The sequence below is a fragment of the Cavia porcellus genome, unplaced genomic scaffold, assembly GCF_034190915.1.
Source record: "Cavia porcellus strain 051 isolate PalLab524CR breed Dunkin Hartley unplaced genomic scaffold, mCavPor4.1 scaffold_20, whole genome shotgun sequence".
Classification (NCBI taxonomy): Eukaryota; Metazoa; Chordata; class Mammalia; order Rodentia; family Caviidae; genus Cavia; species Cavia porcellus.
The window spans coordinates 49,165,353-49,182,542 of NW_026947503.1; the positions used below are offsets into that span (position 1 = coordinate 49,165,353).

At 38.6% G+C, this 17,190-nt stretch overlaps 1 protein-coding gene across 2 annotated transcripts in view; it reads left to right on the top strand.

Annotated features, from left to right (window-relative positions):
• Positions 1–1,606: 1,606 nt before the first annotated feature.
• Positions 1,607–17,190, top strand: part of Garem1 (GRB2 associated regulator of MAPK1 subtype 1) — a 191,776-nt gene continuing 176,192 nt past the window's right edge. For both annotated transcript variants that reach the window (XM_063231788.1, XM_063231789.1), the window contains exon 1: positions 1,607–2,134. In XM_063231788.1, coding sequence (XP_063087858.1) covers positions 2,014–2,134 — 121 coding nt within the window. In that variant the 5' untranslated portion in view covers positions 1,607–2,013. The remainder of the gene's footprint in view (positions 2,135–17,190) is intronic.

Consider the following 17,190-nt stretch of genomic DNA (forward strand, 5'->3'; position numbering starts at 1 on the left):
TGTCTCTGGGTCAAAAGCCACTGATCCTTTTGTGAGTGGGAGTTCTCATATTCTCTGGAGTTTTGAAAAGAGTATAAAATAGTAGCAGGAAGTTTTATTTTGTGGTTTTTTAAAAAATCAATTTACCATATAAGGATGTAGGATTTACTCACTGGTTGAAAGACCTCTGGCATTGCTTGATTTCAAAAGTGTTCATTTTGGAGAGTCTGAGTTGTATTTTCAGAAATGTTTAGTTGTTTAGAAAAAATGAGCTGACACTTGGTTCCTTACGGTTTTGAAACATTGTTCTTTATTTGCCAAATTATAGAACTCTATGGACCTTTGAATTTGGGTTAAAAATATATTAAAGTGCGTTTCACTTTTTGCCCCCAAAATTAAAAAAAAAAAATTAACAAGAATACACAAGCTCCAAACTTTCAGCAGAATCCTGCAAAAACCATTTCTTTCAATATTCAAAAGTGAGAGGACCTTGAAGGTGAATGAGAAAACCCTCAGCGGTTTCCTTTCAAATGCAAATACTAATAAACTTGTAAGTTCTTTGCCATAGATCTTTTAAACCAGCCCTCTAAAAGCTTGTAGGATCTTTTCGCCTCCATGGGATGGTCTTTTTTCAACATTAAATGTGTGTTGAAAATAGAACTGAAATACAAACCTTTTACCTCAGCAATCACTCACCACTTAAATGGTTAACATCATGCTAAAATAAAAAATTTGAACGCAAAAAGATGTGCCTGGATGAACAGGAATCACACCCACATTTATATTCTGATTTCTGCCATTACCTGGGCCATGCTAAAAAAAATGTTGCAAAAAATTTTATTCTACGAAGCAATCTGTGGGTTTACAACCTACGACGGCCATCCAGTTGTGTGATCTTGCAGAATTACCTAAGGTATTCGTGACATACTTAGACAATGGGAATTAGCCGCCCTTTAAAACTGAGAAGTAGATGGAAACAGCTCTCTTTCTGCCTCATGTACCTTCATCTCTACACAGGAAGTACTTAAACCAGGTGTTCACCTTCCTTTGCGGGTACTCATCACCCACCACCTTCCTGCTTCTGGTGCTTCGGCCCTTTTGGTCTTGCCTACAGCCAAAGCTGAGACTGATGGGAGCAATTTGCAGCTCCGTTTGTGAAGCTGGAGCTGTAGGCAAGAAGAAAACATCTGCCTCGCCGATCTCGACCATCTCTCGCGTCTCCCTCCAGTCCGAGCAGCCGGCGGAAAAGGGGGAGCACAGGAGGTTCCCTTTATGCCCGTATTCGCCACCTCTGGTCTGGGCGGGAGTGGGAGCCAGCACAAGGTGGAAGATTCTTGAGCTCCATCTGCATTCCGGGCTCAGGGAAGGGCTCTTCACTGGGACAGTCAGGCGCCGGGTGAGGCTGCAGGGCGCCCGAGCGGTCAGATGGGGGAGCGAGAGCAAAGCTTACGGAGCGCGCTGCCGCGGGCGCCGGAAGCCGACGCCGCGCCGAGCCGGGCCGAGCCCTGTCGGGTGCTGGGCGGGAACTGGCTGGGGTCGTCTAGGGGCGTGGCCTGACTAGGGGGCGTGGTCCATGGGGGCGTGTCCGGAGGCGGAGGCGGAGCGGAGGCGGTGTCTCCCCGAGCTGCGCAGGCGTTGCTCGCACCTTGTTGATTAGTCAGTGCTGGGAGCGCTGCTATGGCGTTTCTCGTACCCACGGCTCCTCCTCACACGCTCGAGGCGGAGGGAAGGAGGGGTGAGAGGAGGAGGAGGCGAACGGGCGGCCGCCGCAGCTGCAGACCCGGGGCCCGCGGAGGAGGCGGAGCGCGAGTCACTGCCCGCAGTCGCGGGGCCGCTCCGAGTCCTCTCCGGGCTTGAGGGCGCGCGGGGCGCCCCGGCCATGCCCCGCCGCGGCCGCTGAGCCGGGCATTGGCCCCCTCGCTCGGGTCCGCCGCAGCCGCCGCGCCCCCCGGCGCCTCCCGCGCAGCCCAGACCGCGAGTGTGAGTAGCGGCGGCCGCCGAGGCGCGCTGGTGCCAGCGGCGGCGGCGGGTGAGATGGACCCGGCGCCCTTGCTGGGCTGCAGCCTCAAGGATGTGAAGTGGAGCTCGGTGGCCGTGCCTCTCGACCTGCTGGTCAGCACCTACCGGCTGCCCCAGATCGCGCGGCTGGACAGCGGTGAGTCCCGGCGCGGCCGAGCGCGTGGGTGCCGGGGAGGGTGGGACCGGTGGGGAGTGGGCTGCCGCCCGGGGCGACCGAGTTGGCTGCAAAGCTGTCGCAGCCCAGGCACATTGCTCTCGCCCCCCCCCCCCCCAGCAGAGCCCGAGAGGTGGAAATCCGAGCCGTTGCAGTGTGATTTAAAAGGACACCTTAAAAAAAAGAAACCTAGGGGAAACCTGCGGATAGTAATCTTGGGTGCGAGCAATTCCTGTCCAGCCGCCTGCAACAATTACGCTAACTGGGAAACCCTGAGCAGCTGTGAGCTGTCTTAGGCAACTTTCTAACAAAAATCTTGGTGTTCTCTGGTAGCATCTTATTTTAGGTGTCCTTATCAAGTAGCAGTTTGATAGATGTCCTTTAGTCAAGAAGCAGCAGTTTGAAGAGAAAAAAGCTCCTGGGTGACCCATGAAAGGGATCACATTTCTCAGAGACCTTTTATTACAGCTTGTCTGTTTTGTTTAAGCCAACTGAAAGTAATTTAGGGCTGTGAATAGAAAATGTCTTTAGCAGAAGTGATGGTATGCTTAAGGTTAATTATTAGCTCAGAGCATTTCCAGCTTGGAAAAAATATTAAATCCTTGAAACACAGATTGATTTGGAGCCTGTGCCCAGAACTGAGAAATGAGTATTTTGTGAAATTGACCACTAGAAATCAACCAAACATTCGCCATCTGTTTGCTCTGCAGTGTGACATCTGCAAATATGCAGATATGTAGCTGTCAGGCAAGTAGACACCTTTCAGTTCCAGAGTTGTGGCATAGAAGGTGACAGTTGAAAGTTTTTGTGTGTGTTCCCAGTAATATCAGCGGCTCTTGGCTTCATGGGATTTCAGATTTTGAAGAAAGAAGCCTGCTCAGGTGTGGGGCAGCCCAGTCCCAGGCAGGCAAACAGAGCTGTGGCCACTCACGCAAGCCAAGTCAAAATAGCACTGAGCACAAAAGTGTCATTTCGAGTCATAGACACCTATGTTACTCTTTGGGAGAGTAAACGACTACACTACATGAAACATATACATCAAAGAAGTTTTTACTCCGTTTCTTTTCTTTAGAATTGGATTAGACTGATGAAAATAAGCGCAGAAAAGTTCATAAAAGCTGGAGATCAGTCTTGGCAGGCTTGCTAGCCTTGTTTGTGTGGTTGGTGGTGGTAGAGGTGGGTATTGGGAATAAACTAGTAGTTTTTAAACTAGTAGTGAAGAGCACATAGCAATGACTGTTAAATCCAGGGGAATATGTTAAGGCATTTTGCTTAGAGTGGGAGTGGGAAAGTGTTCATCTGCAGGCCTGATTCTCTACGCCTGTCAGTGTGTGTGTGTGTTGTGTGTTCATGTTCAATGTTTCATTTCCTCCATGGTGTGAAACTGTATACATTGGCAGGTTCCAGTCCTCACCTTTTCCATCCTTCCTTCATCTCTGCGCTGGCTGCCAAAACTTCTTAGCCAGTCGAGAGAGAGCATTGGTGTATGTGGTGTAAAAGTCACTCCAAAGCTTCATTAAATTGGAAATTTAAAGAAGCTGGATATCAGTTTCATTCCCCACTTTCTTACCCTTGCCATTCATAAAAAGGATCTGAATCAGCAGTGTACTCATCCCACACTTCTTTTTAAAATCAGGACGTGGGTTGTGAGTTTCAACATTGTGTCCTTTCAAACTTGGGAATGAATTTTGATAACTGTATGTAATTCTAATTCTTTATGGTAAAATTCTCTTATTTTTCTTTTTACCGCTTAATCACCAAATTCTTAATCATAGCCAAATACTACTTTATACCTCGTTTCTTCCGTTAACAATCTCATTTCAATATGATTTATTTGCATGGATTTTAGTAGCTACATGTTTTTTGGGAAGGCTAGACTATATAACCTAATCCCTGTTGTAAACATCAAATTGCTTAATTTTTTAAAATAAGTTTAATTTTTTTATATTACAAGTTATGATATGATGAGCACTGTTGTACATAAATCTTGTTAGGGTTAGAGTGTATTCCTACTTTGTGACACATGTCATTAATTTAGATTTAGAGACTGAAAGTTATGCTCATTTATATTAATTGGGCGTTGTGGGAGTAGCACTCTGCCCACATCCTTAAAATATTTTTCTTTTTAAAATCTTTGCTAATTTTTTTGGGGGGGAGGGACAGTTTAGTTTAGCAGTTTAGTTTGGGTGGAGCAATCATGAGCCAGGTGTGGTGGTGCATGCCTGTAATCTCAGCTAATTGGGAGGGTAAGGTGAGAGGATGGAAAGTTCAAAGCCAGCATGGGCAATTTAGTTCTCAAAATACAAGAACTGTGGGATGTAGCTTGGCTGTAGAGTGCTTGTCTAGCCTCCTCCAGGCCTTGGATTCAATGCCCAGCATCCAAAAAAAAAAAAAAGTCAATCATAGATTCTCTGCTTATTTTAAAGCAAGTTTAATAGCATTATTGAGAACATGTTAAAGATACACTGCCATGTTTTGAATGCTAGCAACAGAATCTCAATATACTTTTACGCACAAGCACACACATGCACACCATATACTTAGACATGAGAGGTAGTCATTTTCTAAATCATTTGTTTTAAAAGAAGATAGAAAGAAGCCAAAAAACGTGCTAGGAGTTGACATTATGCCCTGAAGAAACCATTGGCTAGTTTTTAAACTATCGTGAAAGGACATTACGCATCTTAATTTTGTAATTTGATTATTGAATACCTTCTGTGTGCGGGTGTATTTCCAAATGCTTGATGGATATTTTCTCACATCATTTGCAACCTCATTGTAATGAATTTGGGAACCTGGGGTTCCGGGAAATTTAGTGAAGGTCTCATAGCTGCTAAAGGTGGAGTGGAATTTCCTCCAGACTGTGTGCCTCTGGAGATCTCTTATCAGGTTCTGCCATCTCCTTGTCCTAAAGGGGAGTAGATTTGGAGTAGGTCTGCTGGCTGCTCTAAATAGCCTCACTGTCTCTCAGATCTTGAACACCAGAAAGTCAATATTTTTAAAACAGTGTAGACACCGAATTAAGTGCTGGCGTCATCCATCATATTTAGATGACTTTCTGCTTCCCAGAAGGGTGACTGAAAAGAGGGGCAGGGAAGAAGAGAAGTTACAAAATCAGAAAAAGAGGGGAAAAAACAATTTGGGTCTTAGGATATGCAGATGTGTCTGTTAAGCTAGTTCCTTCCTGTGTTTGCTCCTGTTAAAAATATTAACCACACAATATATAGAGTGCTCTTCTTTGCATTAGGGGTGTCACTCCTGCAATGTCAGCTAGACCGAATTTACATTCCCAGTGGTGAAATTTATCTTTTTAGGATAAAATAAACACAAAATTCGTAAGCCTTTGTAGGTATTGCCCTAGTAGTCTTTCTGGAGAACATGAAGAAAAGTACTCTAGTGATTCTTGGGGAGTTTAATAGATTTTTTTTTTTCTCATTATCCAGGCAGTAATACAGTTAAGAACAGGTATTTATTTTACTTAAATTCATTTTTATTTTTAACTGTTACATAAAAGCATAAAATTATAGATATTACAGGGTAATGTGATGTTTCAATTCTTGTATTTGTTGTGTAATGTTTAAATCAAACTGTACTTATTTTAGCAAACATGATTTCTTTATGGTGATATTTAAACTGATAAAAACAGATACGATACTTGATCTTAGCCAAAAGGCCAATAAGCAATTTTATGGTGATGTTTAAACTGACCATAAGTTTTGCAAATTGTTGCCTGTTGAACCAACTCCAGCAAATGTGTTGAGGACCAAGAGGACAGAGGAAATATTAATCTCAAAGTCTGCCTGTAAGTGTCTTACTCAAAACTGGATAGGTGGAAGATTGCTTATTTCCTGTCACTATTTGATCTTGAAAAGCCTTTGAAGGTGTAGAACGGCGTTCTTCCAACTCTTTGCTCCTATAGCTCCTAAAGGAATCTCTAAAACTGTCCCCTTAAGCATAATTTTAAGTTAATTGCTAAAACTTTTTTGGGGGGAGGGTACCGGGGATCAAACTCAGGACCACGCGCTTACAAGGCAGGCGCTTATGCTGCTGAGCTAAATCCCCAGCCCCCAAAACCTTTTAGCCAAAGTTTAAGGAGTTGAAAAGAATGTAATTTTTCAGCATATCGTAAATATTGACATTTTAAATCACATTGTTGCATCATTCAAAAGATTAGCAAAATTTTCATGTGATTTTACTTATTTTTTAAAGGTCAGTACTTAAACATTTTGTACTTTTATTTCTTTGAAGTCATGTTTCTATTTGCCTTCCCTTGTATACAATACTGTCTCCATGCTGTATTGTTTATGCTTGAAGGTATTTTATGAATCACTGTCATATTTTTTATAACAAGAAGTATCTAAGTTGGGGGGCTGGGGGTTTAGCTCATCAGCATAAGCGCCTGCCTTGCATGAGTGTGGTCGTGAGTTCAGTCCCCCGTACCTGTAAAAAAAAAAAGTAAGTTGAAATCCACTACTTTATTTATTTATTTATGCCTGTCCCATAGGTCTTTTCATGTTTGGAGCACCTTTTTTTTTTTTTTTTTTAAATACAGAATTGGAAATTACCTGGCTTACAAAAGGAGTTGTTACTCAAATACCGAGGACTTTTTCTCCCCAGTGTGCATCTACACTTTTATTCATTTTTGGTTTGTGCCTCTGAAGTCTGCCTCGAGGACTTGGAATGATTCAGGGAAGGACTGGTTTGGTAAAGTGGTAAAGGAGTATACTGACAGGGAATTGATGAAGAACAGCCTCCTTCCATGTCTGTCACAGTCATGGTCATCACAGGATGGGTACTTCTAACCGTCATCCACCCATGCAATTCAGCTTTTAAAGAAGAGTACATTTGAAAGTTAGAATGCAGAAATTGATTCTTCTGCAGCTGTGATAGAGAGCCTCTCAGAAAGTATTAACTTTGCCTCAAACATATTCCCCAGAATAAGATTGCTGGTTAGTGCACCAAAAGATGAGTTAGGGAGTCTTGTTTGCTGAAAGGAAAAGGAAATCCAAAGCCATGTGAACTGACAGGGAGAGAGGGAAGGCAAAGTAGTGGTAGGAATTGGAGGTAGCTAAGTAAGGTGGAACAGAGAGATTCTCTCCTTCCGGGCATTATGGGGGAGTTAAATCTAATTCTAAGCCCTAAGTGTATTACAGCATGAGAACTTTGGTTTTGGCTTTGTGCTCAGGTGCTTCTACAGCTTTAGAGGGTGTGTGCCTTGAGGCCCTTGGCACTTTACTGTGGTCACTTGGACCTCAGGGAGGAAGCTGTTGGTAAATGCTGAAGGTCTTGGTAGATCCATCCTTTGAAATTGATGTAAATTCTGAAAATCTGTTCCATCATGGTTATTATATATGTATGTATGCACCTATGTACTCATCCCCCCACAGAGTAACTCAGTGTATATCTTGTTCTTAGAAAGTTTGTATGCTTATCTTACGACTTCATTTCCTGTGACATTCTGTGCAGCATTTACAGTACAGAAGATATTATGCCCAGTTAGGAGAAAATGTAATTTTTAAAGGATGTTGAATTTGGAGACAAGGCAAAAGGACCTCCATGCAGTGATACATACAGCCATTCCATACTCCATGTGATTTCGGTCAGGTTTCTTAACTCCTTTGATTTTCTCATGCAGAAAAGATGGATGTTACACTTGCCCATCTATCGCATAGTTATTCATTAATTTGTTTGTTCAGTCCCCTGGTATTTATTAATACTACATGATCAACCTTGTTCTAGATATTGGAACTATGTACTGAATCAGAAATTCTGTCCTCTTGGAGCATGCATTCTTTTGTATCTACTTATCTGGGGAATTAAATGCAGTAGCATATGTAAAGTACAAATGTACTGCACAAGAATATACCTAAGGTTGGCGCAGTAGCAGTGCAAGACGTTTGAGACAGAGGCTTGCACTCTGAATGTTACTCAGGCAGTGAAAGTTAACTGAATAATAAGTAGATTATCCTTATATAGATAAAGAAAAACACTCTGGGTGATTTTAATCTTTTCCTTTTGAGTATTTCTGGTAGTGATCTAGTAGTCTGCAAATTATAAAAAAAGATTTAAGTCCTTATCAGAGAGAAGCATTTTAAATTAATACAGGATTGGGCTTGGGAGGGACGGACGGAGGAATTTAAGAAAGAAGCTTTTAATCCATGATCATCACATGTGAGGCTAATCAAATGCTACCAAAGCAGTGAACTTAGATATGTGAGTTTTTTTAAGCATTGTCTTTACTGATGGGTGATCATTTTTTAGTGCCTGTGGTGCTAGTAACAGTAGGAAAGAAGTGCCTAATACAATCAGTGTTCTATGTGAGGTGAATGATAAAGTTTCCCTAATATTCTTTCATGCAGTACCTACTTCTTTTCTCCAGTTCTCACCAGTTTTTCTATTAGTCATGTCCAAATTTTATGGGGAAAAATGAAAAAGTAGCCAATGTCTGACAGCGATAACAGACCCTTAAGGCTAGACATAGCTCCTTCAGTGTCCTTGTTTTTCAAGTAAAGACGGCTACTTTGAAAGCCTTCTGTGAAATGCATTTCCATTTTGCCAGTAAGAACCTTAAGCCACTCTGTTCATCTGTAGAAGGAAAACTGGTTTAATTATTTGTGGTCATGTCGTTTTGGGTTTTGTTTTTTTTTTTTTTGTGCTAGGAATTGAACTCAGGATCTTGTGCTAGCCCGGCAGGCGCTTGTGCCTTTGAGCTATATCCCTAGCCCTGTTGTGGTTATTTAAAGAGAATATTTCAGTCTGTTTCGCTCATTAGTCGCTTTATTGAAATGGCAAGTTCTTGTCAACCGGCCGGTAAACTCGTTTATTTTTGTTTGAGATTCCTGAGGTATCTGTTTTTTCACTTACTGAGTTGCAGCTTTAGGAAGACACTGGGGGAGTTGCAGTTTTAAGAAGACTCGTAAACTCCCTTCTGGTCTTCAGCAGGACTCTTAATGTTAAGAGCACCACCCACCTTATGCAACATGAAAAATAATTTTTATTGCTGGCTCATGTATTATTTTGTCATACTTTAGCAAATATAAAATATCTGCTAAAACACTTTAAACTTCATGAGCTTTATTCCTTTACATTTTATTCCCATAGGAAACCTTCCTTTCCCGACTTACCTGCTTCATTCATAACTTCCAGTTTCCCAAGAATGCTTATTTGCATTCAAGTTAAAGGTATCTGAAATTATTTTTACTATTTTCTCGCCCCTAGCACACTCAGTAAGCATTTAATAAGTGAATGAGGATATTTCAGCATTGATTGTGCGATCTAAAATAACTATATTGTGAAAGCTACCTATTTGCGTTACAAGCCTGAAATAGAATTTCACTTTTGTTCCATTTGATGTAGACTTTATTTCCTTAAATCTATAAAATGGATGCTAGTCCCTAGTACTGGCACTAGGAAAATCAAGAGACTGGTAGACTGCCGTGATTTATACTGTAACGATTCTTAGGACTAATAGTTATCAATATTTTAAATAAATTATTTCTGGAAATGTGACATTTCAGAGTTTTAACTTTCTTGCTAGATATATAAATCAATTTTATTCTGAAATTGATGAAGATGACCCAATATTATGTGTTGCCATATCATTGAATTTTTAGTCTTTAGTATCATCACTCAGTTCACATGTGTCCAGAAGACAAACTAGAGTGCCATAAATCTTTGAAAGTCATTAACTCTTACTGCAATAAAGAAAAGGTCTGATTGGATAGTTAGTTAACTAACCATTTACTTACCCATCACCTCATCACTTCTAAGCAAAGCAAGCCATTTGGTTTAAATAATGTTACAAAACTTCAATTGCTAATTTGGTACAATTGTCATCTTCCTAGAATAGCCCCAAACTGTCTTAATCCCAGACATAGTGAGTTCCCTTTTATGCCTCTGAAGGAGTATTGCACTGTGGTAAAGGAAGGAAAAATGATATTTCTAGTTCTGTGCAAAGTGTAGGGCAAGTCATTTTCATGGATTTTGCTAATTCTTAACCCTGTTTGAAGTAGTAGTTAAATACGACTTGGGCTTTGCTGACTTAATAATTGTTTGATGAATACCATATTACTGAATGTAACATATAGTAGAATTCTTTATGGTTATAAAGATATTCATTATTCTGGACAATGTTTAACATGTACAGTAAGTTGTTACAATTGGGTTCTACAGTAGAAGAGAATGTAATTGTTTATGTGCAATGCTTACATATATACCTCTGAAAATTTAAAATAAATTCTGTTCTGTCGTTTTTTTCCTCAATTCAGTAGAGAAAAATTTCCTTGGGAAAACCCTTTTATATTAATGTGGTAGTTTTCTCAATACTAGACTTGAAGATGTTGAAGATGAAAATTTGTCCTCCTCCTAGCAAAGAGTTAGATTTATATGTCTAATAGTAACAGGAAAAGGGCAAATATTTTTTAGAGCAAAGAATGCAGTTTTTTAAGAACTTAATGGGCAGAAAGGGTAGAAGCCCATCTTAGCCAGCATCAACACAGGATTCACAGATTCAGAGACAAGAAGGGGTTATATGCTATGCTAGACACAGGTATGTATGTGGGCTTTGTCAAGAACTATTAACCCATCAGAGGTCAGTTAAGAAACAGTCCAGGAAAAGAAGAAAAAAAGAAACAGTCCAGGTATCATCAGTAAAGAGTAAATTTTTATATTCCTTTTTTTTTCTTTTTGTAGATTATGTCTCTTACCTTGTAGGTAATTGGAAAGCATTGGTTATAATCAAGTCTGGCATCCATTCATAAAGAGGTTAATGAAATGCCTGAGAAAACTGTCTTGAATAATTCTAGGATGCTGCTCTGTATAGATGGCTGTGTTTTTTTGATCCATACTCATTTTGGATTTACTGTGCTTCTCCTTTATTTTAGCAGTTGTAAGTAAGTAAGGGACAATGAACTCCCCAAAACAACATACATCCATTCTATTATCATTCCTGGTCCTCAGTTACTTGCTCCCAAATCTTCAATTTCATCTGTTTCAGGTTAACATTTAAAATGATGAAGGATTTATTTTTACATTTGGGCCACTGGTCCCCAAATCAGTCAAGCCCCAGAGTCAGTAAGAACGCCAATTTAATTAGTAGGAGAAAGAGAACGTGTGTGTGTGTCTGTGTGTGTGTGTGTGTGTGTGTGTGTGTGTGTGAGAGAGAGAGAGAGAGAGAGAGAGAGAGAGAGAGAGAGAGAAAGCGCTCTATCTAGAAGGTTCAAGTTACCTACTTAAAAATAACAAGTAACAGAAAGCTTTATTAGGAAACTGCTGTTATTTTTTTCTCTGTATTTTGGTCTGGTGTTCTGGCCTATTAAGAGGGAGGGAGGTAGAATCAGAGGAAGTTTTTATGAGCTGATGGCCATGTACATCAGTAAAGGTCAGTTTCCAGTTGTGCATGATAGGGATGGCAGAAAAAAAGTGGCTTAAACAACATTGAGATTTTTTTTTTTCATATAAAAGAAGCCAGTATGTGGTCCAGGGACAAGAAGGCCTAGGCTTGGTGAGTCTTTCTGCCCCATTATCCTCCACAGGTTGTCATTCTGAAGGTCACAAGGTCACATCATTGTCTTAGGTGGCTGGTGGACCTCAAGCTGTAGTGTCTGCATCCCGTTCCTGTTTCTGTACAGCGCTTCACCTGTAGTTCCCTGGTCAGGGCTCAGACATTTCTGTTTGGGAGAAGGCAGGGGACTCTGCAGCCAGGCACAATGCCCAGGGGCTTCTGTGGCAGGAAAGGGAGCCACCTCGGCAGCGTCACCACCATATTGTTGCTTTGGTGTTTTTTCTTCCCTTTGCTTAAAATGTGTTAAAATATCCTAGCATTGGCTTCCAGCTCCTGGACGTCACCCTTACTCAGGTTCCTCCTTGGCTAGCACAGTATGAACTTCTTGCCCTCACTCTTTCCTCTTTGCATCCTTGAGCACGAACTTTAAATTGGTTCTGTGTCTAAAAAACCTGTTATTAGAGGTGGAAGTGCTTTATGAAAACTAAGCTGTGAAAAATCCTCTATTTGTGAAGGATGGTTGTTACAAAGGTACGATTTGCATTTCTGATTTGTCTTGTATAACTTTTAACATTGATTTGATGTATGAGATAGGGCTGACTGTACACTTTTTTAAAGGTGCGCTTCATCTCTGCTCTAGTCTATTTGCCAAAGAAGCTTGCTTGGCCATTGTATTTAAAGTAAATAACGTTTTCTGGTTTTACCCAGATATCCATTATTATAGGAAATTGGAAAATCACAGGAGAAAAAATACAAAAAGTGAATGTTTTAATTCAGAAGGCATATAATACAGAACCGTTACTGACGTTTTGATTTTTTTTTCTTTTAATTAGGCATGAAACGTAAGTGGAAAATATATGTAAAAGTGAAGCTAATACATAAAACTGCTTTTTAAATGTCATTAGATCATGAACATTTTCCTTCAATATTAATATTCATAGAAAATAACATTTTTATAACTGAATGAGATTCTGTTATTATCAAGAAACCATTATTTATCCAATCATGTTCTAGTTGTTTTGAGTGTCCTGTTTTTGAAAATATTATTGTACTTAAATTTGTCAGTTTTGCATTGTTTCATTATTTGGGGTTCCTAGATGTGAGATGATGATTTTTGGAGTGTACTTAGTTTTACTAAAGTGCATGCCATTAGCTCATCGCTTACTGTATTGTTGACTGTCAGAGTTGTTTTTTAGTCTTTACTTATGTAGAAAATTAAAAATTAGCACTTTTCCTGGCTTGCATTTCTTTGGTTACTAGCTGAATGACTTCAATAATACATATTTGTGTGTGAGTTTTCTGAGCCCTTTGTTCAGTTTTTTAGTAGTTTTTTTTTTTCAAAGCTCCTTTAATGAAAAAGTCCTACTTGATTTTCCACAGGATATTTATAAAATAATTTTCAAGTTAAATGTGTGTTAATCACATTTTAAACTTCTCCATGTTTCTTCAGTTAATGTTTTAAGTAGTTGTTCCATTTTTGAAATTGAATAATTGTGATTAATTCACTTTATCAACCTGTATATTGGATTTAAATGTGTTGTAATGACTGTTGCTTTGTGGCTGGTGCCCTGAAAGAATGAATCCCTTTTCATTTTATAAAGTAAAATAATCTCATGCAAATTATAGTAAATTATAGTAAAACCATATTGCCCATTTACAACTATAATTATATTTGTGTTTGAGTCATGGAGTATTCCCCACAGATACTTCACTATTGATACATTCCTGTGGATTGCATAAAACTAAGCCAGCAAATTAGATTCATTACTGTATGGCTTTAAATGATGAGGAATGAAATTGGCAAATTTGTGAAAACATTGAATTCTTTTATACATATAAAACGTAACACACCCTAATGTGCCATGTTTTGAACAGGTAAATGAGACAGACTACAGCAACTTTAGACTGGCTGAAGCTTAGAATCTGAGTCCTGGCACCGGAGGGTAAATAATAGAAGTCATCCACGGATCATTTTAAGACACTGAAAAATAAATGTGATAGTTTGTCATTTCTTCTATTGAATGTCTGTGCACATGTTGGCTTCATTATGACTCAGAGAAGTAAGACAAGAGAAGAAAAGCCCAAATTTAATTTTCTCTGTGTGTAAAGTCAGTGATTGATGGGAAGTAACATATGTATCAGTCTGCCAGTTTAGTGACTAAGGACTCTAAAAATGGTTGGATTTATCAGAATGTTGAGGTGATGGTTGCTACAAATGAAGTATAAGATAACTTTAGGAGAATCCTTTAATGCCATAAAAGAAGCCTGGAACTGTCTTGACAGTGGGTCAGCTAGCTTATAAACTGCTCACTCCAGCCCCCAATCTCTCTTTTTTCCTTGTCTCAGTTGAAAATTTTTATCCGAGTAGGATGTGTACAGTTGAATACTGTGTGATTAGAGTTCTAAGCCAAGTGGAGGCTGGAAAGAGGAAATGTACGAATTGAGTATAAATACATTTATAATCCTGGGTCCACCTTTTGTAATTGTCACACTAAAATAAAACTGTGTTCTCCCAATTATAAACATAATGGATTCACGATGGAGAATATGAATGCATCATATTCAAACCAAAATAACTGAAAGTCCTACCATCCTGAGATAACCACTGTGAAGCACTTTGTGGCATCTCCTGTTCATATGCACATGTATTTTCTACCTGAATGAAGCATTTTAGTTACTTAAGAAAAAAACTTTTTCCTTTCGCATCAGCCCTCAACTCATGATTTTCCCTATCCCACATAATCTGTTTCAACAATCCAATGTGTATTCTTTGTTTTTTCTATACTCATCCTCCATCAACATTACATAGACATAGGCATATATAGAATTCTGTTACTGTTTAATAAATATTGGATTGTATTACAAGTGCTCGTTGACCTTTTATCACTCATGGGAATCTTTCTGAAATAATTTAGTACAGTACTTTTAGCAGCTATATAATAATCCATGATGCAAATATTCTTTCGTTGATATTAGTGGTCAGTGTGTTCCCGTTTGTTTGCCTCTGAGTTAGACCTCCCTGTATATAATGGCATTACTTTACTGTTTCTGTGGAATACTGCAGTTTCTATCTAACATCTTTAATTTCTGGAAACAGCTTAGATAGCATCGTCTTCCTGGTTTTTTTTTTAATCTCATATATGAGAAGCCAAAATTAAATCTTTGAGGGGAGAAAATAGGTCTTTTATTGCATTCAGAACTCACAGAATTGATTTGCTATGTCTTACCAAATGTCATCTAAAAATTTCATAACAATTCTCATTTCTGTCATGAAAACACGAGAATACCATTTCTCTAAATCCCTGTCAATCAGTTACAGATTTTAAGAAGTATGTATTTTCTTTTTTTTTTTTTTTTTTGTCTTTTTCGTTTTTATCGGTACCAGGGATCGAACTCACGACTACCTGCTTGCAAGGCAGGCGCTTATGCCGCTAAGCTAAATCCCCAGCCCCAAGAAGTATATATTTTCTAGCCTACTAGATATACATTTTATTACTGTGCTAATTTGTATTTCCCTGTTAGTGATTTCTTTTTTGTTCCTACTTGTATATCTGTTTGCTGCCTGGATTTGCTCTTACATAAATTGAAATCATAGTCTTAATTGCATTTTCTAGTATTGATTTCTTGTTATCAGTTTCTTATTTGCATATTATAGATATATTTCTCTATTTATGTTTATCTTGTATATTCACTTTATACTAATCGTACTTTTCAACTTAAGAGTCTTTAATTTTTACATGGACACAAATTTCTATTTCTTGTTTTCAATCTTGGTTGTGTAAAGTCTCTGACATCTAGTTTACACATAGTCTCTTTGTCTAGAAAGATTTAAATTTTTTTACTTGTCTTTAACTCATCTGGAATTAATTTTTGCATAGGTGTAAAATTAGTATTTTCTTGTAGACTGCTATCTTCACAGCCATTTATTTAAAAGTCTGTATAGTACTGATATGAATTAGTTATGTCACACTTATTTTGCTCTTACCAGTAGGGAAACACACTTATGGCCATACCTATATTTCAGGAACTGCACGAGAATGTGTTCCAAAAACTCAGAAGGGCAATGAAAAATCTGAAAACAATCCTTTTATTCCCCCAAAGAACCGAAGTTATAGGTAGACCTGTCCCTAGTGTTGATTGACTTTTTCAGTGACCATGGGAATCCAAAATTTTTTAAAACAAAATTTAAATTCATTTTGAAGCATAGCTACCCTAGTAAGATTCAGAAGTAATTGTAACTTGCTAAGAGCCATCTAGAAGTGAGGGCCCAGATGCTTTGGAATTGAGTTTTCTCCAGGGAAAACTTTGTTTAAATTGATACTTTATTAAGTTGCTATTTGTGTGAGAGAGAGACAGCGACAGAGACAGAGAGACAAGGAGAGGGGGAGAAATTGAGTCAGAATTTAAGGATTTGCAAGTTGTACTCAATTTTTGAATATTTAATGGAAAGTATATATTATTTTCTCCAGTATTTGTTGTATAGGGGCACCCTTTCACACACTGTTTTAACATAGGGGTGTGTGTATGTTTCTTTTAAATTCAATAATGACTTCACATCTATTTTTACTTAAAATAAATTTCCCTTACATTTTGTTTACTCAAAATCTTTGATGGCATTGCTATTCTCTTAATTTTAAATGCAGTGACCCAAATTAAACCTTTTTAGAAAAAATGTAGGACAACATGGACCTTGTATCTGAATTTCAAACCTATATTATCTACATAAATAATGGAATGTGAAAAGAGAACTCAGATTGTACTCCAAGACTTTGCCTACTATCTGATCCTAATAAAACTTTAATCCTGAATTTCTTGAGGAACTTTACTATATTAGAGAGTACTCAAATGTTTTGTTCTTCTGAGATTTGCCTTTCTGGGATGTCTGGCAGCAGAGATTGTCTGTTTATTTCATTGTGGACTGCAGGGGGTCTAGTCTGTTCTACCAGGTAGATCAGAAAGCTTGTCTGGACAGCTCTACCACAAGGCTTTTGGAGCACCTGGCTCTCACACACATAGTGCATACACTATCCTTCAACTTTTGACCTGTGTGGCAGGTCCTGAACAAGGAAATCCTAATGGTTAGTTACAAAAGACACTTTGTTTTGGGTTTGACTCAAGGGATTGAGAGTGTAAGACTCTTGACTTTTCAATCTCTGTGAAACCTTAGAAGAGATTTAGTATTTGAGAGAACTTCTAAACTTTGAAACTTACTGAATTATATTTGAATATATTAGCCTGATGAAAAGAAGTTGAGAAATCATTGTATGAAGCAACAGTGTTAAAATTTTGCTAGTAGATCATTGAGTTTTGGTTATACTGTTTAATCAAAAACTTTCATTTTCCTGATGTGTTATGGGAATAGATTTCAACATGAATGTTAATGTATTTCATTGAATCTGAGGAATACATTTTAATATCTCTGAACTCAAAATGTGTTTTGTAACTATTGGTGTGATGTAGTTTAGTCAGCAGTGTTTATTTAGTCTTTCTCATTATAAAATGATGATTGTCTTACAGGTGATGGCATTCTAAGTTA